At 44.4% G+C, this 27,202-nt stretch overlaps 1 protein-coding gene across 6 annotated transcripts in view; it reads left to right on the top strand.

Moving 5' to 3' along the window:
• Cdh13 (cadherin 13) overlaps nucleotides 1-27,202 on the top strand; it is a 1,170,900-nt gene that overhangs the window by 563,465 nt on the left and 580,233 nt on the right. For all 6 annotated transcript variants that reach the window (XM_087208695.1, XM_087208541.1, XM_087208666.1 and 3 more), the window contains one exon: nucleotides 18,129-18,245. In XM_087208695.1, coding sequence (XP_087064821.1) covers nucleotides 18,129-18,245 — 117 coding nt within the window. The remainder of the gene's footprint in view (nucleotides 1-18,128; nucleotides 18,246-27,202) is intronic.

Here is a 27,202-nt window from a genome sequence, read left to right as displayed (position 1 = left end):
ATCACATAATAAATACACAGTGAATCATGGCTGAGTAAAGTGTTTCTCATTTTTCATCTCTTAATGTGATGAAGACCCTTTACATTTCAGCTCATGACAAAGGGCATGAATTGAAGTATTCCACAAAGACAGTATTTACTGAGTGACTACTATATGCCAAGGGTTAAGCTGGGCACAGGGACACAGATGTGGAAGGCTGACAAAAGCCCTGTATTTATGGGGATTACATTCTAGGAGAAGGGAAAATTGATAGATGAAATAAATATATGTGGAGTATATTGGATCTTCATATTGCAAAGAGAGAAAATAAAGCATGAGCAGAGGTATGAAATTTTAGGGATACATGTTCCAGACAAGCTATGTAGAGTGGTGAGGCAGGCCTTGTAGAGTGGGAGTCTTTAATCTGAATCAGTGAACAAGCTACTGTAGTAGAAAGATAAGGGCTCCCAGATGTGCCAATGTCCTAATCTGTGAAACCCATCAGTATGTTGCCTGTCACAGCAAAGGAGATGTGGTTAAATTAATGACTTTGAGATTGGGGGATTATCCTTAGTTATCCTGGTGGGGTTAATGGAATCACAAGCAGCTCATCAGACAGAGAAAGAAGCCAGAGCCAGAGAGAGACTGAACCATGTCCTGCTGGCTCTGAAGACAAAGGAAGGGACCATGAACCCAGGCATGCTGGTGGCATCTAGAAAATGGAATGGGTTCCTTTCCAAAGCCTCCAGAAGGAAGCAGCCCTGCCCATGCCTCGATTATGGCCTTTTAATGAGATTTCTCTGGCCATCTGTAATATAGCAAGTCCTATAGCACATTAAATGTGTATTATTTTAGTCACTCAGTTTGTTATAAATTGTCATAGCATCAATAGGAATCAATAGAACAACTACGTAGATAGGTGGGGAGGAACATTCCAGGCAGGGACAATAGCAAGCCCAAGGGCTGTGTGGCAGGGATGTACCTGATGCACCCTGGGATGCTAGTGCAGCTTGGCTGAGCAAGAGGGCTCAGGAGAACTTGGCGGAACAAGGCAGCTTATGTCACACAGTGTGGGCCACTACGAGGACACTGGCTTCCTGCGGTGCTAGGAGGTCCCACTGGATGGCACACAGTTCATGTGTTAACAGGGCTGCTCTGGCTGCTGGGGTTGGGGGTGGGTAGGGGAAGTGGGAGCAAGGCCAGAAGCCAGGCACCATTGGAGGACTGTGTGTAATACAGGCTGCAGATCAAGTGAGCTTGGACAGGTGTGGGGCGGCTGGAGAAGGGGAGGGAGTAAGCAACAACCAAATTCTAAGTATATTTTGAAGATGGTGCTTATTAGCCAGACAAATGATAAATGTGAAATCCGTAGGTTTAACTGGAAAAGAGCTCAAAGAGAATCCTTTTAGTAATTTAGTTATTAAAATATTTATATGAAAAGAGCCCTGGCAAGAGGCAGAAAGTGGAATGCATAACAGTCCAGGCTCCAGGTGTTACAGTCTGGGTTCCAGTCTTGACTCTCCCACAGTTCCCTGGGCAAAGTGCTCAACTTTTGTGACCTCAGTTTCCTACTCTGTAACATGGGAACATAATGATATTGTATGATACTGTACCATGGAGACCATGCAAGTGTTGAAGAAGAAAAGGTCTTGTAAGACCTAGTGCCTAATTTACAGCAAGTGCTCAAAAATATTCATTCTCCTGTTCTAGAAGTCACTGATTTTCAAAGATACTTCCCAGCTAGTAAAACAGACTTCAGTGTGAAGAAATACTGGAAAGCAAATGAAGCAGAACAGTCCCTTCCTGTGGGGAAAGTTCACAGAAGTGAGATGCAGACATCACTCTCCTGGTCCCACACTAGATTTTCTGAGCTCTGTTATCAAATAGGTTTTGTATGTGCCAACCCGGATTTCGAAGGAGTAACCTGACTCCTCTGTCTTTTGAGGAAGAATGAGTATTACATGGCGATTGAGTATTTATCACATGCTCTCCTCTGCTTTAAGCAGTTGTTTCACCATCCTGACATCAAACCTCTGGGCCCAGGGAAACCTCAAATGTTGAAGAATATCAAATGTGTTTTTTTCTTTTGTCTTTCTTTCCTTTTTCATGGTACATCTGATGCACCTTGGAGCCTTCAAAGGACACAGTGACCGATGACGTGGGGAGACATGCAACACTGCACACGTTATTGTGAAGATGAATTTATTAGTGTAAACTGCATAGGGTAGAATTGAGCACTGGGGCTGAATTAAAAAGTGAGGTTCTGTAATCCACCAAAAAAAAAAAAAAAAAAAAACTGAACAAAGGGAGGAGAGAGAGACGGAGCAGGCTGATGAAAGACACTTTGCTGGATCAGGAATTCAATGAAAAGAGCTACATAAAAGAGAGATTATTGCTTAAGTGTCTTAACCCTGGTGTCTTAATTAAAATGTCTTCAAAAAAGGAGAAAGAGAAATGGGACTGAAGGTTTATGGGAAGAGTCAATGAAAGAGAAGAAATTTACAGGGCAAGAAAAGGGAAAATGTGGGATAAATATTGGAAATAATTTCCTAAACAAAATAATCTTGGGCTGGGAATGTAACTCAGTGGTGCAGTGCCTGCCTGGCAACCAGAAGGCCCAGAATTCAATTCTCAGTACAAAAAAAGAACAAAATAATCTTGAATTTCAACCATATCGAGGATATTTAAAAGTTGGGTGGAAAATGGGGCAATTGATTTCAGCAGCTAGTAACAGGAAATAGCTTTCTAATTACAGAACACACAGACTTAACATCAAGAAGTCAACAAACAAAAATTAAGCAAGTAAATAAAAATAAGAGGAGCAAGGATCTTGAAAGCAGACCAAAACTAGAGAATGAATTCTGTCTTACCTATGGTTTCAGTGCTTTCTATTTCTTCCCTCTCGTATTATAACTGAGGAAGGAACATGCCATTCTTGAGAAGGGAGTCCACTTTATATGGCTGTCTGAGGATGCTTGCTTTGGGACCCGCCTTTCCCTCGACCACCCCACAATTACATCTAAGAAGCTTCATTTCTCCATTTTTCCATTTTTCTTAAGGGGCAAGGTGAAGAAGCCCCTGGTTTTATATTTGACAAAGTCACATGCTGTTTTTCTGAGTCCATCCCGGAATAACCTAGTGCCATCCTCCTTCATCTGGAGCTCTCCTTGAGCTGGCATATGCGATGTGGAACCTCACTGCCAGGCGGCCACTCCATCCACATCAACAGCCAGCACTGCTCCTACCACTTAATGAGGCGACTCGTCTGCCAGGGAGACAGAGCAATGTCCCCGCCACTCTGATGATTAAATGCATCAGGAGCTAAGTGAAAAGGCAAGATGTGTCTTCTCTGAGGTTACCCTAAGGAGAGAGACTCAAAGGTGTCTTTGGAATAAGAAAAGATAACATCACACTGCCATATGATATTAGATAGCATTCATTAAATAGACACTATTTAATAAAGTTTTTAAAACCTGAAGTCTGCATTTTTTATGAATGGGACCTAGCATATGAAACCAGAAGTTAGTAGATATTATCCTGAAACTACCATGTAACCATGAACTACAGATCAACCCACATAATGTGCATACTAGGTACCTTCTGTGTGTGTGTGTGTGTGTGTGTGTGTGTGTGTGTGTGTGTGTGTGTGTTCAGGCGCATTTCCCAGGCAGGTACAGAAGACCAGGGATGAGAGAAGAACGAATGGGTCAGGGAAGAACACACAAATGAAGCCATGAAGTCCTGATGACCATCCCAGACAGACGTGGCACCTTGGCAAGACAAAATCTGTTCCAGTGGTGACTGATGGTTTGCCAAATATGTCCTAGGAGCTTTGAGCCAGCAACTCCACATTCACTAATCCACTCTAAGGAATCCTCACTAGAGAAGAAACAAGCGAGCAAATAAAACTTTATATATGGTGCCATTTTATTTGTATTTTATTTATAGTAGCAAACAATTGGAATCAAGTAAACATGGCTGTAACAGCCCGGGAACAGTGTGATACATGTTTCATTGAACAGCTACTAAAATTATGTTTACATGAGTGGGAAGACCACAGAATTTATCAACAGGTTCAAAAAGCAAAATATGGAATTGTTCAGACCCTCCGATCTTGATAATGTAAGAAAAATGTATATGAAAACCTAAAAGGAGTAAAATATTTTTGTTTGTCTGATACAGGAATATGAATAATGTATCTTTCTTCTGTATGCTAATATATCTTCTAAAATGAAACTACTCTATTTAGAATTAGGAAAGAAAAGAAGTTTTTAAGAGTGAAGTGTGATCTGACATGGCAGGGCCTCCCCACTATGGTCTCTCCCTGCCATAGAATAAGCCAAAAACTCTGGACACACACACTCAAGTGCACACTTTGGAAACTGTAAAAACTGAAGCATACAGGGATTGGTGGCTTATGGAGGGAAGTCAAAACCAACAATGGGAAGCAAAACCAACAGACCGACAATGGCAGGTTTCTCTGATTATATTGTTTTCCCCACCCAGGCTTTGCCTCGGGAGTGAGGTTCCAGTCATGCAACAGGGAAGTGGCCATGCAAGTAGCTAAGACTTCTATAGAAGCCCAACTTTCCAGAGAAACTAGGAAAAAGAATTCCAAATGAGGAAATGTTGGAAAGAAGAGAACTTTGTTGTGCGTGATTCACTCTTCAGTTCTAGAAATAATTTGGCACATAGTATGTGCTTAGTAAATATTTGTCCAGTGAATTAGTTTTGAGGAAAAGTCCACTTTGGAAACTGATGCACTGCCTCTATGACCAGCATTGCCAGCCTTCTTTCCAGCATGGGGAAAATTCCTTTTTTTCTGCACTTAACACAGAGAAGATCGTTTGCATTCTGTCTGAAAAAAATGGAAGTGCCTGCATTTGACCACTAACATCCTCTTAGCCGAGCACTCACAATCTGAGAGGCTCAGGAACTGAACACTAGGGAACAGCCCAATGTTGTTGATCACTGTGTATTGTTTCTGGCACATTGGCTTATTGAGCGGAGCTGAGGATGAAGTTTGTCTACATTTATGTCATTCATTCCGTCCTCTGTCTGCCCTTCCCCCGTGTGTCTGTCTTTCTTCCTCTCCTTGAGTGTATAGTTACGATCATGGCTATGAAACAGAAACATGAGGCATTTCCACTGTACCATGGTGTGCTGATATCCACAGAGGACACCAAAGACCACAAAGGAACAACACCCATTCAATAGAATAGTGACATTGACTGTGCCCCACCCGTGTACCCTTTGGCTTTGCCATTAAAGCACCTGAGGTCAACTTCCAACTGCATCTCTTTGCCCAATCACAAGCCCAGAGAATAAACATCCCAGAGGAGCCTTCAATAAATGCCCAATGGGAACTGGCATCTAAATCCTCCAGCTCCCTCACTCCTCTGAGTCACAGGCTCTCCACTGACTCGTAGAATTCTCAGTTGGCAATTTGTTCATTAATGCTCCCTTCATTAGCTGCCTTCTCTTCCCTGCCTGGCTTCTCCCTTCTCCTACCACCAGGACTAGCCACCAAAATGAGCTATTTGCTCTCAAAGCCTTATCTCAGGGTCTGCCTCTGGAAAGCTGAGGCTGAGAATGTTGAATCCAGGTCATTGTGAACAGAATGTCATGGAGTCCTTCAGGAGTGCTGCAGTAGAGCAGGTACGGGGTGATGAACATGGGAGGAAAATCCCCTGGGTCGACTGTAGTGGAGCTGGCAGCTCGGTTGGAATACAGGAGGGTGGAAAGCAGATGGTCTGTTCCTGTGATATGAATGTTTAACCCTTCAAACTGGCTGAGACCTGCCACTTTGAGCAATAGTGGTTGGGAAGGACAGCAATTCTCAATTCCATGTAGGACATGTGGAGTTTGAGGAGCCTGGAGATAGTCATGCGTCATTTATTGTGCAACTTCCACAGGGGATGCAAACACCCCATAAATACCCACTGAATTGCAAAGAATTGTTTTTCCAAGGGTGGCTTTTCTAATAGGGTCTTCCTCAAAGGCCAGTTGCACATTGATGAGCTCACGCAGATGAGGCCAGCAGAGTTTCTGGGCTTCGTGCGCTCACATCTAGAATACATACTCAGATTAATATAGCTGTGGGGGCAGGGGCCCACGCGCATATTAGAAAAACAAGCCCATCTGTAAAGCGCAGTGAGATGCCCCCAGGTGTTCAGAAGTAGCTATTTAACATGAATATTTTATCAGTGCCAGAGCAGACAGAGGGAAATTGTATCCATTATATCCTCATCACCGTCACATGTGGCTGAACAGACTTCTGACTAAAGAATCTAAATATGTTTAAAACATTTTTCACCTCCAATGAAACTAGCACACCCTGATGTGTGCTATTAATGCTCCAGGTAGCTTCATGAAATATTTCCAAGAGAGTTGTGTCTTACCCCTGTAGTTTGGCAAATTTTCATCCCCAAAGCCTGTGCTTTTGTTTTATTTTTTTAAGTAGCAGTTCAGACATGGGCCAATTGACATTTTAAAGACAATGGTAAAATCTGTAGGGTCATTATTTGTTCCTATGGTACTTGTGTTTTATTTTGAAGTTCAGCTTTTCAAATATGAGGCTGGATTCAGTGCAACAGGCAGCAGGAAACAAAGCCTGTTTAAGAACATCTGTTCTTCAGGGATGCCCCCCAACTCCGACAGGGATGAGTTAGAATACGGTCAGATCGCAGACTTTTGTGTACAGTGGACGGATGAGGCCCAGCCTCTCCTGAGCCTCCTAGAGCCTCCTCTTTCTGCCCAGCTCTCCTGTCTCTGCTCATGTCCTGGCTCTGTGCCTTCTCTCCTGCTGCGGCCCTGGCCTTCCACCCGAGGCCTTGCTATTTCCCCATAACCAGATGCCTTCCCTGGTCCCTCTGTCACTTCTGGAAAACTGTCACTTCTTCTGGAAAGCAGTGGGCTCCCAGATGGTGATTTCATTTGTCTTCATTCCATGCCAGGCAAACACTTTGAGCACCCCTCCTTGCAGATCACGTCACTGACCCTAGGTCCCACCACACAGAAACTGCAGAGTCACAGTTCCCACTGATAATCATGCTTTAAATACCCAGAGTCACTTGCAATGACTTGTTTAATTGGCTTCTTTCTTTCAAATTGGGGAGCTCTGAGGAGCTGGGACTTTTTCTCCTGGCGACTATCACGGTGCCTGGTCCACAGAATATGACCAAAAATATCTGGACAAATAAATACCTAAAAATATACAGAAATGATGACCTTTACCTGCTTTCTCTAAGCTTCTAGTCGTGTAAGAGATCAGGACCATGGCATGAAGGAAGACTGTCCAGTGTGCTATGGGAATCTAGAAGGAAAGGAAGGTCACTGAACTCAGCAGAGTCAGTACAGAAGTCTTCCTGGAGAACAGGTAGGATGTGGAGGTGGTAGTGGCAGGCAGGAAGCATAGAAGGCCTGTGAAGAAAAGCATGGTGTGTGTGAGGAATTCCAGGAAGGTCCTCGGGCTGGAGTGTAGCTCGCATTGGAGCAAGTTCCTGAACATAAGGCAGAAGAGGATCATGAAAGTCATGGAAGAGGATACACCAGGCAAGCACGTGCTTTAATACAGGGAGTAGTGTGAATGAATTCACATCTGATCAGAGCAACAGGCAAGGGACTGGAGAGTGGAGTTGACATGGGACACGGGCAGGCACTGCTGTGGGCTGTGTTGAACACTGAGACCACTGAGACCACACCGATAAACCCTCATCATGCTAACTTCAACCAGCATTCATAAAAAACAACCCCTTGCCCCTATTTTGTAGTTTCATAATTTTATGGACTCTGAAAAGCCTACAGAGAAAAAGAAGCAAAGAGAAACTGTGAAACTTCTCTCAAGCACCCAGTCTGGCTTGGCTTCATCTCATGCGTATTAAGTCTGGATTTTAGCCACTCTGTTATGTGAAGAACGTGAACATCTCTTACCCCTTACATATCAATGTGCATAAAACTTGGCCTGTACACATGTAATTTTGGCAAAACTGAGTTTGCAGAAGAGTCTTCCAGCATGCTAGGGCTCCACACCATTTTAGTGAGCAGTGACTCTTGATATCTCTCTTTGCTGTGCTTATTCATTTTATCTATCTCTGGATCTTCTTGATCTTTCCTCCTTTGCATCTTAATTATTTCTTTCATTTGCTCACAGATGCAACTACTGTATATTTGGCCTATGGATTGGTGATGGCAGACGAACCACTCTAGCAAAGCAGAAGTTAAGTCAACTAACACTACTGGCAGGGAGCCAACCTGAAGGTTGCCAGGACCCAGGCTTTGCCCACCTGTGCCTCCACCTGTCCCAGGGACAGCCAGCAAGACGAGAGACAGGGACAACGAGGCAGAGAGACAGAGAAAGGAGGTCCCGGTGGTTAGGAATGTATGGGTCTATGCAATGTGTATATACGTGTATGGTTTTCTTCTCTTTTTCTTAAGGAGTGAATGTGTGTTTAGGTGTTTATAGGCTGGGAGTTAGCAGAAGTAGTAAGAAAAGATATCCTGTTTAACCCTTTATCTCTTTTTGGTGAATAATGTGTTCACTTCCTTTTACTTTCCTTTTATTCTTTCATTTATTATACCAAATACCTTTAAAAGTAGATTATGTATGGATATATATTACATTGATTCCTTATGATAGAGTTCTAAATGTTAAATTGTCTATAGAACATGAATATTCACAGGCTATGTAGAGTTATATTATTATTCAGAAAAAAAGTTTATCTTTGAAGCGTGAATGGCTCCCATGCCAGACCTTTACAATAATTGTGTACTTTGTTTGTTGTTTGTTTGTTTCATTTTTAAGTGTCTCCCAACTTTGTAGTGAGCAGATTAGACTACAATGATGACTCAAGAATATTTGAAGAGGAATTTTAAGAGCAACTTATAAATTACAGTAATTATAAAGAGGGAAACGTGTAGAATCCATGCCGATACAGATTATTCTGGGAAGAGGTAGTGTTTAGTTTAGAGGAAAGAACATATAAGGAAACGCCAGCATGCAGGAATCACAGCTCGTTCACCTCTAGTAGCTAACACTTGTCATACAAAGAAGGAAAGATTTCCCCCATGTAACTCCAGAAAACAAAACCAGTCTCATGATGCAGATTTCAGCTTAACAGCAGAAAGAATTTTATAAAAATTTTCTGTGGATTCAGTTGCCATATAAACCTTTGAGCTTCCCAGGAGGAAAGAATCCAAACCAATGTGGTAACTTTATTGTTGTCAAAAAGAATATGTTTATGTTAGTGAGCGGATCAAAGTAGAAACACAGACATGCTATTAATTTATTTAACAAACACAACTGTGAACCAAACGCTGTGCACCGGGCACTGTGCTAAACCTGCTACCTACTTAATATTTTAAAAGTATTTTTGGACACCTGCTGCGTGCTAAGCTTATGCTTAGCACTGAGGAACACAGCTGCCCTTACAGAGCTGCTAGGTTTGTATAGAAGACAGACATTGGCAAAGTAATGGTGCTGAATGAATGTGTAATCAAAACCTGCGGCAAGTTTCTAGGTAGAAAGCACAAGGTGCAGGCAACTCCACAACTAAGGAGAAGGAAGAGCCCCCAAAATGGTGCTTGAGTTGCAAATAGAAAGATGGGGCCAAGCAGGTAAAAGGGGAGGGGAGGGGAGGCAGGGACAGGCACTGACTGAGGTGAAAGGCCTTCAGTCAGACAGCGCTGGTGCAGCTGGGATGCAGAGCAGGACAGGGATGCCACCTATAGGCAGACCCATCAGTGGGAGCTAAGCCTGCTGGGTCCTCCCGGCCTTGATAACCTCAGGAGCTTCATCCTCTGTCAAGAAGGTGCACAGGCCACATTAATGAGGGGCCGCGGAGTGCTTTTTAGATCTCGCTGGATGCTGGATGAGAACTCCTGGAGCTACCACCCAAATTTCAGATCCCCCTATGAAACCAGTAACCTCATTTCAACATTAACTACTTGAGCCAAAGTAATTTATTTTCCACCTTAAACATGCAAAACCATGGCATGGGGGATATATTCCAGCATTCAGGACTCTACCGGAACTCCCAGGGGAAGTCATTGTTTAATTTGGGCTGGCCATCCCCAAAGTCTCTGACATACGACTCACATTATTGAAGACGTTGTTTCGGGTATGGGTGGTGAATGCACCTTGAAAGCATGGCTGCCTGGAGAATGGGTGACAGTGGCCTGTACCCATTTCTCCCAGTTTCATTGCAGCATCCCTGGAAAATCAGGAGGGACATCATTTACAACAGCAGACTACCCTCATCCTGTCCTGAGAATCCACCAGCCATTGTCCTCCGTGCCCCTCAACTTTAAAATTAGTTCCATAGCCCCCACCATGAGATGCCATGCAGGACTAATGGGTAATTTCCTTGTCATTCCATTTTATTGTCAGCATAACTCTGTCTACTTGGCTAACATTTGGCTTCCAGAATATGGGGAAAATAGACAGTAGGAAATGAAGTAAACTGAAAATTTTGACTTTCCAACCTCTTACATTTCCTGCAGCAAGTTTTGTATTTGTTGACTGTGGCTTCCTTGGGCATGCAAACTTCAGCCCTAGGAGGTAAAAACACAACTTTACATCTCACCCCAGGTAGAGCAAAACTGGCTGAACCACACATGTGATTGCATAGAAAATATGAGCGGAGCGGCCCAGAACCTTCCTCCTAGCTCTTTCAAGCTCCAAGCTCCGAGATGTCATTAGCAGGGAGATGCAATACGCTGCAGATTGGCCTCTGCGGATCCATTCATGTGAAGAAATTCGTAGATAATTAAGCTGGCCCCACCCAGCCTAGGTAGCCATGGGCTACCTGATAACCATGGGCTGACAACATTCACCCTTTCTCTGCCAAAATGTTATAGCTGTGATTCTCTTCCACAGGAGTTAACTGGGCTAAAGAACTCTCCCAGGCAGGGACCTGGACTTGTCAAGGGTGTCAGCAGCACAACCTCGGGGAGGAGTAGAGTTCTGTGCTTACACAGGGAGCTCTGGAGACACAGAGGTTGAGGTGCTGAGGGGCCCTGGAGAAGTCTCCTATATCCCTGCACCTCAGGAAAACAGCCATGAGGGTTCTGCCTGTGAGCTGATGAGTGAATTAAATGAGATGATGTAACATATTTAGTCCTGTACCTGGCATATAATAAACATTTCCTCCATCAGACTCGGCAAGGATGCCAGGGAAGTCCTGGGGTTAGAAAGGTCAAAAAAGCCAGTTATGTCATCATGAGTCTTGAGGCTGGAATCTAAGACTCAGACTCCCCAAAGGAAAATCCTCAAGTCAAACTCAAAGCATCATAACATTTCATGGAACCAGCAATGGCTCCGGCACCCTTTGAAACAAACCTGACCTTTTACCTTGACCTCTGAGGCCATCCACAACTGGCTGCCCTGGCCTCTGGAGTCTCGCTTTCCTCTGCCCTCTCTTAGCTCCTTGCCTTGAGGAAAGATGGGTGGTTGTTCTTCTACTCGTCTTGGCCCAAAAGTTAGGCCAGTGTGAGAAGAGATGTGACTCCTTTACAAGGCTTTGTGGTTTCCCTCCCAATTATTACACAATGCAAAGACAGGAATGAGCAGAGCAAGCAGGTAGGAAGCCAGGGAGTGTGTTCCATGGCTGCTTCTTCCCTGTTTGTGCGGCTCAGGAAGACTCTTGGACAGGGGCCAGCCAGGCCAAGCTGCTTCTGGCTTTGCGCTCAGGTGAGCAGAGAACCATGCTGTCTTCTCAGGTGTCACTGAGTACTTGGGATGGCCACGTGCCTCAGCAGGGAGTGGTGGGAGGGGTCACAACAGCCAAAACCTGGAGTCGGTCCCAGCTGTAGATGCCAGTCCAGACCAAACATCTTCCCCTTCTCCTTGCCCATGTAGTTCTACTCCAGGCCTCCATGGGTGTCGCAGTGGGTCCCCCGGGAACAGGCTTTGTGACTCTCAGATCTATGTCCAGGAAGATTCTGGGAGAGGCCTCAGCGTCTGGCCTGTCACCTGCTGGGCAGCAGGGGAGGCAGCCTGGGGATGGGAGGCTGACTGAGGAGAAGTCATCCTGGTTATGGTGAAAGCCTCAGCCAGGAACCAGGCTGGGAGGACACTGAGCAGGCTCCCCCCCTGGAGGCCCTGCACCGCATAGAGTCATTGATGCTGCTGCTTCCCAGGCCGCACACCAGCCATGGAAGAGACCGAGTCCGTGAAATACTGCAGGGACGTGTTCTGTGATTCCTATAGGTGGAGAAGGCAAAGCTATAAGGGGAGAAAGTAGCTTTGAGGTTACCCAGCAATCACTGCATTGCATGCCTCAAATGGGTGAATTGTATGGTCTTTAAATTTTGCTTCAGTATTTAAAAATATCACAGGGCCAGGGATTTAGCTCAGTGGTGCCGTCGCCTGCCTCGCAAGTGCAAAGTCCTGAGTTCGATCCCCAGCACCAATCAATCAATCAATCAATCAATAAATAAAATAAAAATATCACAGGGCAGGGGTGTTCCAGCCAGGGAAAGTTAACTCCAGGTCTCTCTTACACAAGTCAAATGCTTGGAGGAGTGTTTCAGGAGGAACCTCTGTTCTGGGTGGACATGGGTGGGAAAGAGAAGAAACACAACAGATGTACCTTGCTTTCCCTTCATCCTGTAATCTGTCTGCACAGAAGCTGCAGCCTTGTTCATGGTGAAATGGCTCCCATCGCTCTTAGCTCAAACCCTCCCATGGCTCACCCCTCATGCACTACCGAAGCCAAAGCCCTCTCCGTGGTCTACACAGCTGTCCAGGATCTGAATCCCCCTTGCCAGGCCTGACCCTGGCAGTCCCACTCGCCCTCCCTGGGCTCAGGCTGGGGCCTGCTGTGCTGCAGCATCCATATGCCAGGTAGCTGCCCCCTCCCCCAGCCTCCAAGGCCACCACCTCAGTGGCTCTTTTTCTGGCCTCCCCATCCTAAAGCTCCCACCCTTCCCCTGCACTAGCTCTTGCTCTTTCTCTCTGCATTTTCATCTCCTCCCTCTAACTGGAAGCTCAGGGAGAGCAGGAAGTTGTTCTTTCATGCACTATACTCTCTCAGGTGCCCAGAGAAGGACTTGGTTGATATTTTTTGAATGAATCTGAATCTCTTCCTTTCTCTCATTCTTCATGTTTTTCTCCCTTCCTCCTTCCCTGCCTTCTCTCCACTCCCAGGTCCACCCCTGTCCCTCACAGTGTCAGGGTCCCCCCTGTGTTTCTGGCACAGAGTTTGAGATCTGGTAATGTGATACTTCCAGGTAGCCTGGTACGTGCTTCTAATTGCCTTCAGGTTTCTTCCTGAGTTTGAGAAGCGAGAGACAAGGTAAGTGAGAGTGCAAACCAGAATACTCAAAGGCAGAAGGCAGAAGGACCAGGGCCTTGAGAGACGGAGGGAGAAGTGACAGTTGTCCTGCAGGGATGGGGCTGCTGCCAGCCCAGGATGGTCCTCAGAGGGGTCACCATCCAGGACAGAAGGTCCCATGGGACACACAGCTGGCTCCAGTGGGACCCTGGGCCTGCTCTGCTCACCTTGGGGTGCATGTGGTCCTGGGAAAGGAGTGCTGTGTGCATGTGGTGTGCGAATCTCTGGGTGTGGGCTGGTCATGTGCCGCTGCATGTGCATGGGCTCATGAGTGTGTCAGCACATACACACGTGTATATAAGCCCACATGTGCATGAGAGCTTGCATTTGTCATGGCAGAGAATATTTGACATCTTTGTGCATCTCGGATGACTCCCGAAACTGGCAAGTGGCTGAGTGTATGTGTCTGTATTTAAGCTCTGGCTTCAGGCCTCCCACAGTTGAATGACTCATTCCTGAAGGGCTAGAATGGCTCACCCTCACTTCTGCATGTCCTCCATCCATCCTGCGTGGGAAAGACCCGGGCTTCACTGTGTGCTGCTGCGTAAAGGGGCATGCAGCACACCCACGTGTACTTTCCCCTTTCATCCTGGCATCCTGGAGGACAGGAAAGTCACACCCTGGAGGACTGCAGTGCTCCTCAGCCCCACTCTGCATGGCCTCCAGGAGGCCCTTCCATGCCCCTCCCAGGGCCCCTGTGCTGTTGCTGAGCTCATCCCTCATCCTGCTCCTGCTTCTCTCCATTCTCCTCCTCTTCCTCTGGTTCCTCTTCTTCCTCCTCCTCCCCCTCCTCCTTTGCTCTCCTCCTACTGCTCTTCTTCCTGCTTCTCTTCCCCCTCCTCCTCTTTCTCCTTCCTCCTGTTCCTCTTCTTTCTCCTCCCCTCTTCCTCCTGCTCCTCCTCTTTCCCCTTTTCTTCCTCCACCTCCTCCTTCTCCTCCCCTTCTCCTCCTCTGTCTACCTCCCCCCTCTTCCTCCTTCTCCTTCCTTCTGCTCCTCTCTCCATTCTCCCTCCTCCTTCTGGTCCTCTTCCTCCTCCCCCTCTTCCCTCTTCTTCTCCTCCTCCTCCTCCTCCATCATTGTCTACTGGGTCCCACTGAGTCTTCCTTCTCTCACTCCCTCAGCTCCCTTCCCAGTCCCCGTCCATGTCTGTCTTTTCACCCGTAAACTACCCTTTTCTCCCCTTTCCTTCCGTACCCAAGTCCTCACTTCCATCTCCTCCTCTGATCTTTGTCAACCACACACTCTTAAAGCTGCCCATTGAAAGCTCTCAGCCACCAGGTCTTGGCCAGACTTCAGCTGCTCCCTGCACCATCCTGTGGAGAGAGAGATGCCCCTGCCCGTGCCTGGTGGCTGTGCCCCTCCCGCTCTGAAATGCCATCTCACCACCTGGCTCCTTTTCTTACCAGCCTTTGCTGGGCCAGTAGCATGGCTGGGTTGCTCCTTTCCTGTCTCCCCAGAATACAAGTGGTGTCTGCTTCCCCATTCCCCGCAGCAGGTTTTGCACATGGAGCTGGTGACTTGGTTCCCCTCTCCCCTCTCTCCTTCCTGTGTGCATCTGTGACCCCACTGCTTTCTTTCTGTCTTAGTGCTGGCAGCACCAGGAGCCCAGACGTCCAAAGCAGCCTCCCCTCCACAGTGATGCTCAGTCCCCCCACCCTCTGCTCTTCCACCTTAGAGAAGCACCGGGGACTCACTCCCATCGATTTCACCCCCACTGCTTTTGTCTTTCCTTGAAGTGACAGCCACAGCTTGCTGGCTTTAGCGCTTTCACAAGATGGAGGGACAGACGTACACACACACAAATACACACGGAGAGTGGCACATAGGCACGGTCGCACTCATGCAGCCAGATCTGCCTGTGATCTGTGGTTGTCAGTCAGGTTCCGTGGCTCCCTCGTGGCCCAGTCACACAGAGTGCGTGGCTTCAGAGCACACACAGCCATGTAGACATAGAGCAAGTGACAGGTAGACAAAGCCATAGCATACTAATGTTATAGATATCCGCATAAATCACAGACAGAGGCAGAGCCTCGGACCTAGACAAAACCCTGATGTTCCTCCCAACCTGTGGCACAAAGTTAAGAGTGGGAGGTAGAAAGGCGACCTGTCCCAGCTGTTCTTTCAAGATGCCCATCGAGTCACAAGCTCATGGAGCAGTCTTCAATCGGCTACTCCCATCCCACCACTTGTCCCTTCCAGATGCCCTTCCCCAAGGCTCAGGGCCTCCTGCTTCTTTCCCTGGTGCTGTGGATCCAGGCTGCCTCTGCTGTGCTTGGCGCCCAGCCTGTGGGTTGCTGGGAGAGCTAGGACTGGAGCTTTGGTCTAGAAAAACACCAAGACATGGGGGCTAGGCCTGGGGCTCAGAGACCAGCCCACGTGACACCCTGAGAACAAAACTCACCCACTCACGGTCCTGAAAACACAGGCGAGCCCTCTGTTGCAAACAATGGAAAGTTTGTTATTGACAACGCAGTATGCTCTTTCATTACTTCGGACACATTTACACAGACATTGTCATAATGAACAGAGGCCTCTGTTGGCTCATTATAGAGCTGAATCACCAGTCTCTTACATTTACATGGGACTTTAAATCTTCTCAGAGCGCTTTTAGAGACATTCACTCAGCTGAGGCTCCCAGTTTTTAACTGTAAATGAGATTCATATATTCCACATATTTTACATATTTTCTATTCTTTTGCCATCCCTTGACAAACCAACAGACTCTTTCTAGATGGTATACATCAGTTTTGTATAAAATCATTTACTCTATTTCCATTGTCTTCTCATTTTTTGTCCTAACCTGACTTTCTCTATGCTGCTTTTTGGGTTGAGTTGAGTTAGGTTTGTTTTGTATGGCTTTCTTTTGATTGATTAGGTTTTTTGTTGGTTGGTTTCTTTGATCTTTGCTATTTCTTCTTTGCACTGATTTTACATATATAAATCCCAATTTTCTGTTTTTGTCTGCATGTTGAGTCTATTGTCTTCTTAGAGACAAATGGTCTTTTACTTTGGCTCTTTCATTGAGACTTTGATTTGTTTCTATACCCAATATAGAAAAATAGTTTGTGTAAAATAGAAAGCATCCAATAAATATTCCATATTTCCCCATATATCTCATCCTATATATTCCCTCTGCTGACTGGGGAAACTGGAGCAACTCTTACATGATCATGATCCTTCTGAATTTTCTTCTTTGGTCAAGGAAAGCTAACATTTTCTTGGGACAAATTGTTAGACAAATGCTACAGTTGATATACTTAAAGTGTCTGCCACATCAGTCAACACACAGCATAGTGTTATCATAGTAGTTTATGGTGGAGATGGTGAAAGCAATGGAATTGAAGCACGGCCTTCCCAGCTGCCATATTGGTAATGACCCACAAATACCTCCCCCGTGGGGACCCTCATTTAACCTTGTCCTTGCTTTTGAACATGTCAGCTCTTTTTCATTTTTCCCATTACAAATCATGTCTCACTAAACATCTTTCTGCAAATATTGATATTATTCTATTGAGTTTCTTATTTGGACTTATTCATATAGTGAGCTTATAGTGGGAAGGGATGTACACATCTCTAAGGCTCTTAATAAATAAATATCATGCAGTGGTTTTCTACAGTGGTGTTATCAGTGTATACTCCCAGCAAAAAGTGTGATTATTCTGTAGAAGCATTGAGAGCCTTAGCTGGTCTTATTTCCTGTTTGACTTTTCTTATGTAAGTTTTGTTTTTCAAACTATGATTACATACACACGTTTATGGGGCCAGGGGCTAGTGGTGGCATTATTATTTACCCAGGATTTCAATAAGAACCTATTGTCCAAAGATCACCGTGCTTCCTTGTGATGGTATGGAAGATGATTTTAAATGGTGTGTGATATTAAATGGTTTATTATATGATATTATATTTCAACAAAGGGTGATATCATATGGTTTACATATGAAAATTATACTGTCTTCAGTTCTCCTTCAGTCTTCTGATCAGGCTTCGAAATTTCTCCTCTTGGTGCTAATGCCCCCTTACCATGCCTTCAGCCCTTCTGACCTCCCTTTCAAAAAGAGGAGCTTTCTTTCTAAAGCAACAGTTTCTAGCTCAAATTTAATAATATAATCTGCTCTCCATTATATTTATTTTTATGTTTCCTTTTTATATAATGTAATACTGATACTTTTTAAAAAATAATGATAATGTTTTGTTTGTTGAACACATCTATTTAATTAAAAAGTTGAGTTACAGAGAAGGCAAAACCTGGGAGAAGGGGAGGACTACAGTGATCAAAGCTGAAAGTATTCCTTGGGGAGTGCATTCCCAAATGTGCCCCCTCACAACAGCATACCCCCTGAAAAACTATTGACTGCACATCTGCGGAAGGCCCCATGTGGTTTAGAACTCTGATTGGCCCTTTGTCCAGATTTCCTTGTGAGTCTAAGGACCATCCAGTCACCATGATGAGAGTCATTTTAATATCCAGTAAGTCTCTGGGTTCCTGACCAGGTGAATAGACAGTCTACTCCCACAGCAGGTCAAGAATGGTAATACATCAGCAAGGGAGGATGTATAAACAAGGAGTGACATTGTGACTAGAATGATTCAGAAGTTGGGATTAAATAGCTTAATGAGAGTCGTTGTGAATTATGATGTCGGCTTTAGTATGATTCTAACAAAGTACTTGGTAACACTAATGAGATTTGATAGAATAAAATTGACGGTCTCCAAACAGCTGTGTGCTTTCACAACAAAAGAGCTGTCTTTCAGGGCAGATTAATACACACTGCCTTGGGAGATTTTAATCAGTTGATTTTGTTTCATTTTTTAGGATATATTTAAATTTGCAAGAACTTCTCCTGTCCCAAGACAAAAGAGGTCCATTGTGGTATCCCCGATTCTAATTCCAGAGAATCAGAGACAGCCCTTCCCACGAGATGTTGGCAAGGTAAGTCGGGCATCTGACAAGCAGCAAAGCATGTTTTTATTAAGGGACAAGCATACACAAGGCAAGCTGATGGTCTTGGTGACCTGCCAGGCTTGGCCTCAATCCCTATGATAGAAGGCCAAAGTGATTCTGGCAAGAAAATAATTGCGGAAGATCATCCCCAAAAAGGATGAAAAAGGAAAGTAAAAACAACACCTTTGACTATCGTGATTTGGAGATCTACTTGGTAGAAAATGAAGCTGAAGTGATCCAGCAGGTTAGGAACTAGATTCTGCCTTTACAGTTGGTGTCCACACAGAGCCCAGTGGGACAGCAGCATGCTGATAGGTGTCCTTATTGAGATCATATTTTTCATATGTTGAGAACCAGGGACAGCGCTGTGCCAGCTTTCTAAAAAGCAGACCAGATCAAGGTAACCAAAATGTATTAACCAGAAACATGGTTACAAGAATCAGAACAACTTTTCTAGGAAGCTGTCAGTTGAATAGTCATTGTTAAATTGGCCTCAATACTGATGTTACCTTGTGTTGGAAAACAACATTTCAACAAATTGATCTTAGTGATCGAATTGGCCATTATTAGAGATTCTGGCAGCATCCTATCTATGAAATGGAAAGTTGCTCTGCTGAGCCGGGCAGAAGGGGCTAGTACAAAACACAGAAAGGGCTAAATAAGGAGCAAGAAGTGGATCAGTCATTTCAAAGTCACTTATCTTATAAGGTTAAAGCAGAGAGGACTTCTATGACCTGCTGGGTCAGAGAGACAGGGTCACTTATGATAGGTCACTATTAATCTCCTGTTTTTTGGAAAGCTGGCCTGTTTTAAAGATCACTTTGATTGTGTGGCATTTGGCACGAGTAACTCCATCATCATGAGTGACTCCCTGGTTTGGCCTAGTCTGTCTCTGACCCCAACAATGACCCCTGTAGAATACATTTGACACTAAATACTTCCTCTCCTCATAAGGAAGACAACATGAGGAATCAAATTTTAAACACTTTGCAACTTTCGTAAACCTGGAATTTGAACACTGATGGCTAGTTGAATGAATGATCTTAATGGCTGGTGCTGTTAGTCTGTCCATTCTCTGAGTAAATAGAAATGGAGTACCTTTTATGAGCAGACCCAAGCTTGGGGCTGGATGAATATAGCTATGAACATGCAGACAATGGAGCTTATATCCTATTGGGAAGATAAATGTTTCCATAAGTAAGTAAATAAACAAGAGAATTACAGAATATGACAAATACTGTGAAAAACAGAAACACAAAGGCATGAGAAAAAGAGCAAATGGCAGGACCAGGCAGTGGAAGGAGGAGCAAACCTTCACACAGATGGCTGCTGGCCGGTCTGAATGTGTAACATTTAAGGAGGATGGGATGGAAGAGACATGGATGGCCATGGGGAGGTCTGGGCACATGGCATCTTGGCAGAGAAATGTGCATGTCCAGAGGCCTGCAGATGGGGACAGTGGAGTGTGTCTGAGGAGCCGCTCACCTGGTGACCCCAACACAGTCAGAAAGAGGAGAGTAAGGGCATTGAAGTCAACTTGGAGGTGTGAGGAAGAGTCAGGATTTCAGCACAGTTGCAGCCAGAGATCTCCAGCCACTGTCCCCAGGAGAGAAATTCTTCTGACTTCCTGGTAGAGTGATTTGTGGGAACAGAGTGGAAAAGAGGAATGAGAACCAAGAGACCCACCGAGAGGAGAGTTTTGTGGTGGTCTGGATGAGATTGGGGGTGACTTGCACTCTAAGACATCTATTTCTAGTGGAAATTAGAAGCAGCAGTAAGCCAATATCCTGAAGATCACTAAATATTTCAAACTACCGCCATGCCAAATTTGATTTTCATTAAGCAAAATCTATTTGGAAGCCCAGAATATGACACAAAGGAAAGCAGAGCTGTTCGGAATGGACAGAGCTGGGCTGATGTGCCCTGTTCCCTTGGACAGCCCTATGCACTGTGACCAGGTTTCTACCTGGATTTCCTTGCAGCCAAGAGTTTTACTGGCCAAGGGACTGGAGTTTATATATCTTTGATGATCTGCCCCAAAATAGTTGTTGACAACTATATTAGTCCATTTTTCAGACACCAACGAAATACTGAGACAGGGTATTTTATAAAGAAAAGAGGTTTATTTTGACTCATGGCTCTAGAGAAGGTCAAGAGGCCTTCTTTTTAGCAGTCATTGGTTGAGAGCTGCTCCTGGGGTGTAAACTCTCCAGCACACCTGGCCTGGCCTGTGCTCTGGGCTCAGGTATATGAGCCCTCTCTGGTTTGGAGGAGACCCTCTGGGCAAAGAGATGCCACACAGCAGCTATAAGTCTGTGCTCTGCACTGCAATGGTGTGGTCCAGGGGTGGGGTATGGGGTACCAGACTGATGGGTCCTGTTCTGTCCCTAAACGTGACATAAATAGCTTGCCTTGCAGGCTCGGTTCTCTCTCTTTGTCTCATTCTCTGTTCCACCTCATTTCCTGGACTGACTTTCTTATATCATGTACCTTTGAAACCCACTATACTTGCCTCTCTCCATGAATAAATACTTGCTATACCCCAGGAAGAAAAAGGTCAAAAATTCAACCCAGTTCATGTTAACAACTATATGTTCAATGTTTGCTATTTGTAAGGGAGAAACTAGGGATTTAGTGGTGAAGAAAACAGACAAGATCCTTGGTCTTGTAGGATAACAGAAGGGGAAATACCAGCACCTATCCATTGTTTACCAGGCACTGTGCTAAGCACTTGCCACTTATTGCGCTGAATTCTGATGACAACCACTTTATGAGCATCTTCCACAGTCACCTAGCTGATTAGCAGCAGAGGCAAGCATCCAGTCACTTCTTTGAGATTTCAGCATCTCTTCTCTTGCCCAGTATGCACAGGGCTGCGCAACCCAATCTGAGACTCTTCCTCCATGGAATGAAATATCCTTTCTGGCAGTTGCTCTCTTTAAGACAACATTAAAACTAAATGTAAAAAAAATAAAATAAAAAACCAATTGTAACTTTTTAACATGCACCAAAAGGTAAGAAACATAGAAGTATAGACTAGTGGATATATGTTGGATATATGATAAAGGAAGTGTACAAAAGTGTCAGTGGGAAAATCTCATTAATGAGCATACAGGTGCTTGCTGTAAAATTCTTTCAACTTCCCTGTAGATTTGTGAATTTCATAATAATTTGGTAGTGAAAAATTCAGCTTACTCAAATATAAGATTACATTATATGATATAGGAGTTGGTATGCTGGCACCAAACTCTTTTCCTCTTGCATTTCAAGAGGATGAATGGAGGCTGTCTATTCTTGGTTTTCTTTCCTCTTTTTTCTTTCTTTCCTCTTTTTGGTCATGTTTTATCACACCCTAAATTCCTTTAAAGAAAGGGATTCTGTATACTAAAGGATAAGGACATCAAAAGCCAGGTGATGAGGTGAACAAATCTCTGTGAGTCCTCTCCATGGCCCGTGGCATGTCAGACTGAGGTCCATGGGAGGGCGGTGTGGGCACCTCCAGGGAGGAGATAAAGACCTGGCTGCTGCATAATTCATTTATCTGCCAAATAATTAGATGATAAGTAACTAGATTACTGGAATTTGGGAGTGCTTCCTGGTCATCAGAGGGAGCCACATTACAACCCTGAGATTTCATTTCACTGCTGCTTGCTTAGCCAGCCCCTTGGGAACACAAGAGAGGAACGAACCTACAGACTTCTGGGAAACAGCCCAACACACCCAGCCATAAGAAACCAAGTTTTCCTCCTGGTTTTGGCTCTTTCCCAAGGTACCTTCTTCCCTAGAAAAATCTCTTCATGTTTCTGAAGCAAGGCTAAAACATTCAGTCCTGAGCACATTTACTCAGATCTGTTTCTTACTGTTTTCAAATTCTAGACAGAAGTGGGAAGTTGAGATTTGTGTCCTGGAGAGATGCACACCATTCCTTATGTGTACCTTCTCCTCTCCCCCTTCAAAGTATGACTATTAAAAAATTGGGGCCATACACAATTTCTCAGCTTTACCAATATCTGCTGATAAATATTTGATTACATCTTTACAGATTTTTTTGAGTTCTTGGCCCTGATTGATTGAGAACAAGGAACTTTAAATCTGTGTGGTGGCATGGAGGTCTTTGGGAGATGTATTTTATGCTGTTTTATATTAAATTTGAAAGACAAGTCATTTATGAAATCCTTATTAGAGATTCTACTTTCATCACAAACCCTTTTCATCAAAACCAATGAAAGTAAATTTAACTGAAAATCCTTTTTTATATGCCTATAAATTGGCACAATGGGCATTTAGAAGGACATCTTTAACCCAGGATGGAAGAAATATGTAATTGGACCATGTGCTCTTCATAAAGGGAATCAACATAGATCGTTAGAACAAATCATGAAAATCACTCAACCGGGTCTCTGCTTTGATTGTGTCATGAATGTGAGTCATACGTGAAGACAATTTACAGCAGTTCCAAACTATTCCACAAAGGTCCACACATGTGATATATTAAGAAGTATCCCCTCATCCTGGCCCTCTATGCCTCCCATTTATACCTCCCTAGGAAAGCACATACCAGAGGGTTGATGGTCTTAGCACTGAATTTGCTTTGCTCTATTCAATAGTCATTTGCATCTTTGAGAACCCATGGGCACCAAGGTGCATTCTGGAGCTGGACCGAAGCTGATGCCAACTCCCCAGCACCGTCTTTCTTCAGCCTCAGCCTCCTGCTGCAAGGCAGACTCCCATGCCAGGTCCTGTCCTGCTCCATCCTGTTGTTCCCTGCCCCCTTTACATCTCTGGCTTCATACCCTTTATCCAGGTCCATGTGTTCTTTTCAAAAATTTACATCAATTTCATTTCCCCCATTTTAGGCAACTAGCTATTATATTCAGTAACTGAAACTTACCCATAGAGTACAGGAGGGAAACTAGAACACGGGAGATCTAAGATGCCCAGAGGCTCAGCATTCAGGATTCTTCTTGAAATAAACATCACACTTTATTTCTATATTCAGATTACAAATAAGCCATTGATACATAGGCTTTCGTATTTCCATGTGCTCTTAAACTCTTCCATCTCCCCGGACACACTCCCTTCATCTGCGTTTGACACAAGCTGCCTGTATTTACATTCCCAGGTTGCACTCTCCACTGGAACATTTCATTTCCATCCCTGCACAGAGCTCCATACTCCACATCCAGGAGGGGGCCACTAACCATGAATGGCTAGGGACTATTTGAGGTGTGGGTAGTGTAATCCAGGAACTAGATATTACGTTTCTGAATCATTTAAATTTAATCTTGTGTGCTCATTTCGGCAGCACATATACTAATTTAATCTTGAAACCCACAGTTTGATTTAACTATTGAGACAACATGGCATGTGAATCTATGTTTTCAATTGTAAATTTTAATTCATATGCAGATCAGCCATTTTTCCTAAAAAATATAATACCCAAATTAAGATGTCCTCTGAGTGTAAAATACACAGTAGATGTCAAAAACAGTAGATACACACACAAAGAATGGAAAATATCTCATTAATAAATTTTATATTGATTTCTGTTGAAATAAAAATATTGGTAGGATTAGAATCAATGTCAGGTGTTTCTTTTTCTAATTTATAAATGTGGCTTCCAGACTTTGCAACTTACTTGTATGGCTTTCACTGTATTTCTAATGGACAGTGATGATTGAAAACCTATTTCTGATACAATCTCCTCCATGGAATTTTTGTTTGATCACTTTTAAACATTAGTTATACCTCTTTGAAGACATGTTGTGAGCAGCTACATCATTCCTTTTGTACTTTTCTTACCTTCCTATTAAGTGTGATTTATTAAATGTACTACCCTGTTAAGGTACTAAATGCATAGTGCAGATTCCAGTAGCCTTTTCCTTGAATTCTAGCCACATCTATGGCTGGTTGGATAAGCATTCAGTCATTACTGATTAATTAAAATGATCATAGCTGGGTTTGTTGTCAGAATGGATTTAACAGACCATTATATGATCAGTCTGGATATTTCCAACAAATTTTAATTTTCTACTATGGCAATGAGACCACCAGTTAAATAGCTTGGCAGGCAACCATTATGTTAGGTCATGTAAGCATCCTTAGCAGATTGTGACAGATTTGATATTGATGAGTTTTGTGTGTGTGTGTGCATGTGTGTGTGTGTGTGTGTGTGTGTGTGTGTCCATGCAAGCAGAGACAGAGAGACAAAGATGGAGAGACAGAGACAGAGAAATGTATTTCTTTTATTTTGGGGTTTAATCATAACATGTGAAGATATTTTAATTCCATTTAATGAAAACATTCACAACTGAATAGAGGCAATTCTAATTTATTTTGCTGTCTAATAAAAGCTATACTCCCCATTAGCAAGTGTTGCCCTCCTTCTGCAAAGTTTAATTAATGATAAAACATAATTGACTTGTTTTGGTTTTCTGCCAAATACATATATATGCAAAACTGCCCTCAGTGATATACATCCAGCAAAGAAAGGCTTCTGAGCCTATGGAGGAAGCAGTATTTTTAACCCTGAGTTTATCACCCTTTCAGTTCTCAATTTGAAAGGTTCCTAGGGCTTTATTTTTCCCTCAAAGTAAATTTATATTTAATTATTTGTGAACATTAAAAGATCTTGTATTTCATCTTGAATTAACATTCTATACTTAGAGGTGTTGAGCAATTCTAAAATTCCACTATAGTCTTCAACACCTGATATGTGTCAGGATTTAAGCCAAACATGGGTATCCCTACTACTGTGTTGAGTTTTTATGACAACCCTATAAAGTGGGCAGCACAACACCCATCTCTCAGATGAGGAAGTTGGAACTGAGATAACAGTCACCCAGGCGAACAGGCACAATGCTGAGACCCAAACCTAGACTCCCAATACCGAAGCAGGGCTCCATCCAGCACACTCACATGAATGTTTATCATGTGACTCTCATGCATCCCTCCTAAATACAGAGCATTCCATTGCACAGTTGAGGAAACAGACATGGAAGCAAATGGACAGTGGGCCTATCTGTGGGGCAGACTGAGTAATTGCACAAGTTGAGGTCCTTCTGCATTACCACCTTCAGTGTAGTAGGTCTCTGGACGGGTTCAGACCAGCATGTGGCAGGGCTCACGGAGCAGGCTCTGTTAGAGAAAGAGGAACATCCCAGCTGGGCACGGGAGTCGCAGATGCGTAGTGCAGCTCACTGTTTCCATCATCCCACGGGGAAGTTTGGGGCCGGCGGGACTCCACTCCCACACTTCTGCCTAGCCTTCACCCTTGATGGATATGATCAAACTCCAGGGGTATCTTGCAGTCAGAACACCGGTAGCCACATTTATAGTTGTCTGAGCTTCCGTGGCTTCAAACTAGATGCTGTGATATTGTGGTAAACAGTCTCTCTGAGGCAGGGAACCCTGGCAAGTAGTGTCACCACCTTCTTTGGTACAGATATTCCCATAATGGCCAATTTCAAGCCACCAACTTGTAAGATACCCAAATATTTAACAGTGGGCTCCCATGAAGGAGGGAGTTGGCACCAGTACCCTACTGACCTTGGGGCTCAGACATGTGACACCAAATGGGATCAGAGGGTGGACTGGCCCGGAGAAGCCATGCTGGAATGGAGCCCTCCAGCCTGAAGAGGTGCCTGATGCTCCCACCCGTCCACCCCAGTATCTTGTCCAGGAGTCCGAGGATCACTTTTGAACAACTGTGCCACAACAGAGCATTAGGGACACACAGACAGTGCCAAGAGAAGCAGAGCTTAAACTTGCACTCTGTCAACTCCTTCACACTTCTGCAAAAAAAAAATACCCAGAGTCCCCTCCTGAGGCTGACAAACGCTCTGACGGTTGTCCCAATTCTACCTGGAAATTGAGGAAGGGAGAGAAAACTCTCGGTAAAGTGAGGAGAAATGAGGTTAACCTCACAAATGCCTATTTGATGTGCAAGTTTGCACACTGATTCAAGGCCGGAGGTCATGTCTTAGTTTAACAAATAGACCACACATTGACAAGCAGGGACTGGCTCTCTGCCTGGCAAGCAGAGCCACTTCTCACTACAGATGGCCCATTTTATGCTGATATCTCCGCTGACAACCCTGTTCAAAGGGAGCCAGGAGGAACCAAAGGGAAAGCAGAAAAGGCTGACTTTGGTGTAATTAAGAGATAACGCTGGCAGTTTTGCTCCTGAGGAGGCCGCAGCTGACTCAGTCGATAAGGGTTGTGGCAGAGCCGGGCCCAGGTGCCATGGGAATAAACCAGCCCTTTCACGGTCAGATCTCTCGTCCTGGCTTTGAGGAGGATGGAGACAGAAATAGGGCTACAGAGAGAAGAGGAGAGCTCAGAATTCTAGCTCAGAGTTACCTGGAGCTCTCAAATAAGGAGGAGAGGGCACAAATGTGAAGTGAGGCCGGACCATTGGGAACAGTGCCTCCCAGATGCCTGGGCTCCATCCACCTCTGCAAGTGGTAACGGAGGAGACACAGAAATCCTCTGACCTGAAAGTAGAAGAGGGACTACTGGAGACTGAGAATGGGTAGGAGGGAAAGGGGACATGATCAATGCAGGATATATGCACATGAGCAAACAGGTCACAGTGGACCCGTTAGTTTGTAAAATTAATGTATGAGTAAAAAGCCCTCCATTGCAAGGTTAAACGGTCCCATCTCCAAGTGTTTCATTGAAGATACTGATGTTTCCTGTTACAATGGGTAGTTTAAACAGACGAAGAAGGAGCCTCGGTATAGTTTACCTAAACTGGCAAGCACTCTTTTTATGCTGAAAATTGGGTCTCATCATTCATTCATTCAGAAATATTTGTTGAATGGCCAGTATGTGCTGGGCCACTGCACTGGCTAGCGCCTATGTGTTCCCCTTCAAAGAACACCTATTCCGGGGAGGCCTGGTCCTGTAAAAAGGCAAATAGTGCTTGATAGGAGCAGTGGGAG

Source organism: Heterocephalus glaber, unplaced genomic scaffold (genome assembly GCF_053883595.1).
Source record: "Heterocephalus glaber isolate CG9 unplaced genomic scaffold, H.glaber_assembly_v1.0 deba00000071, whole genome shotgun sequence".
Lineage (NCBI taxonomy): Eukaryota > Metazoa > Chordata > Mammalia > Rodentia > Bathyergidae > Heterocephalus > Heterocephalus glaber.
This window is presented reverse-complemented; position numbering and strand designations above follow the sequence as displayed.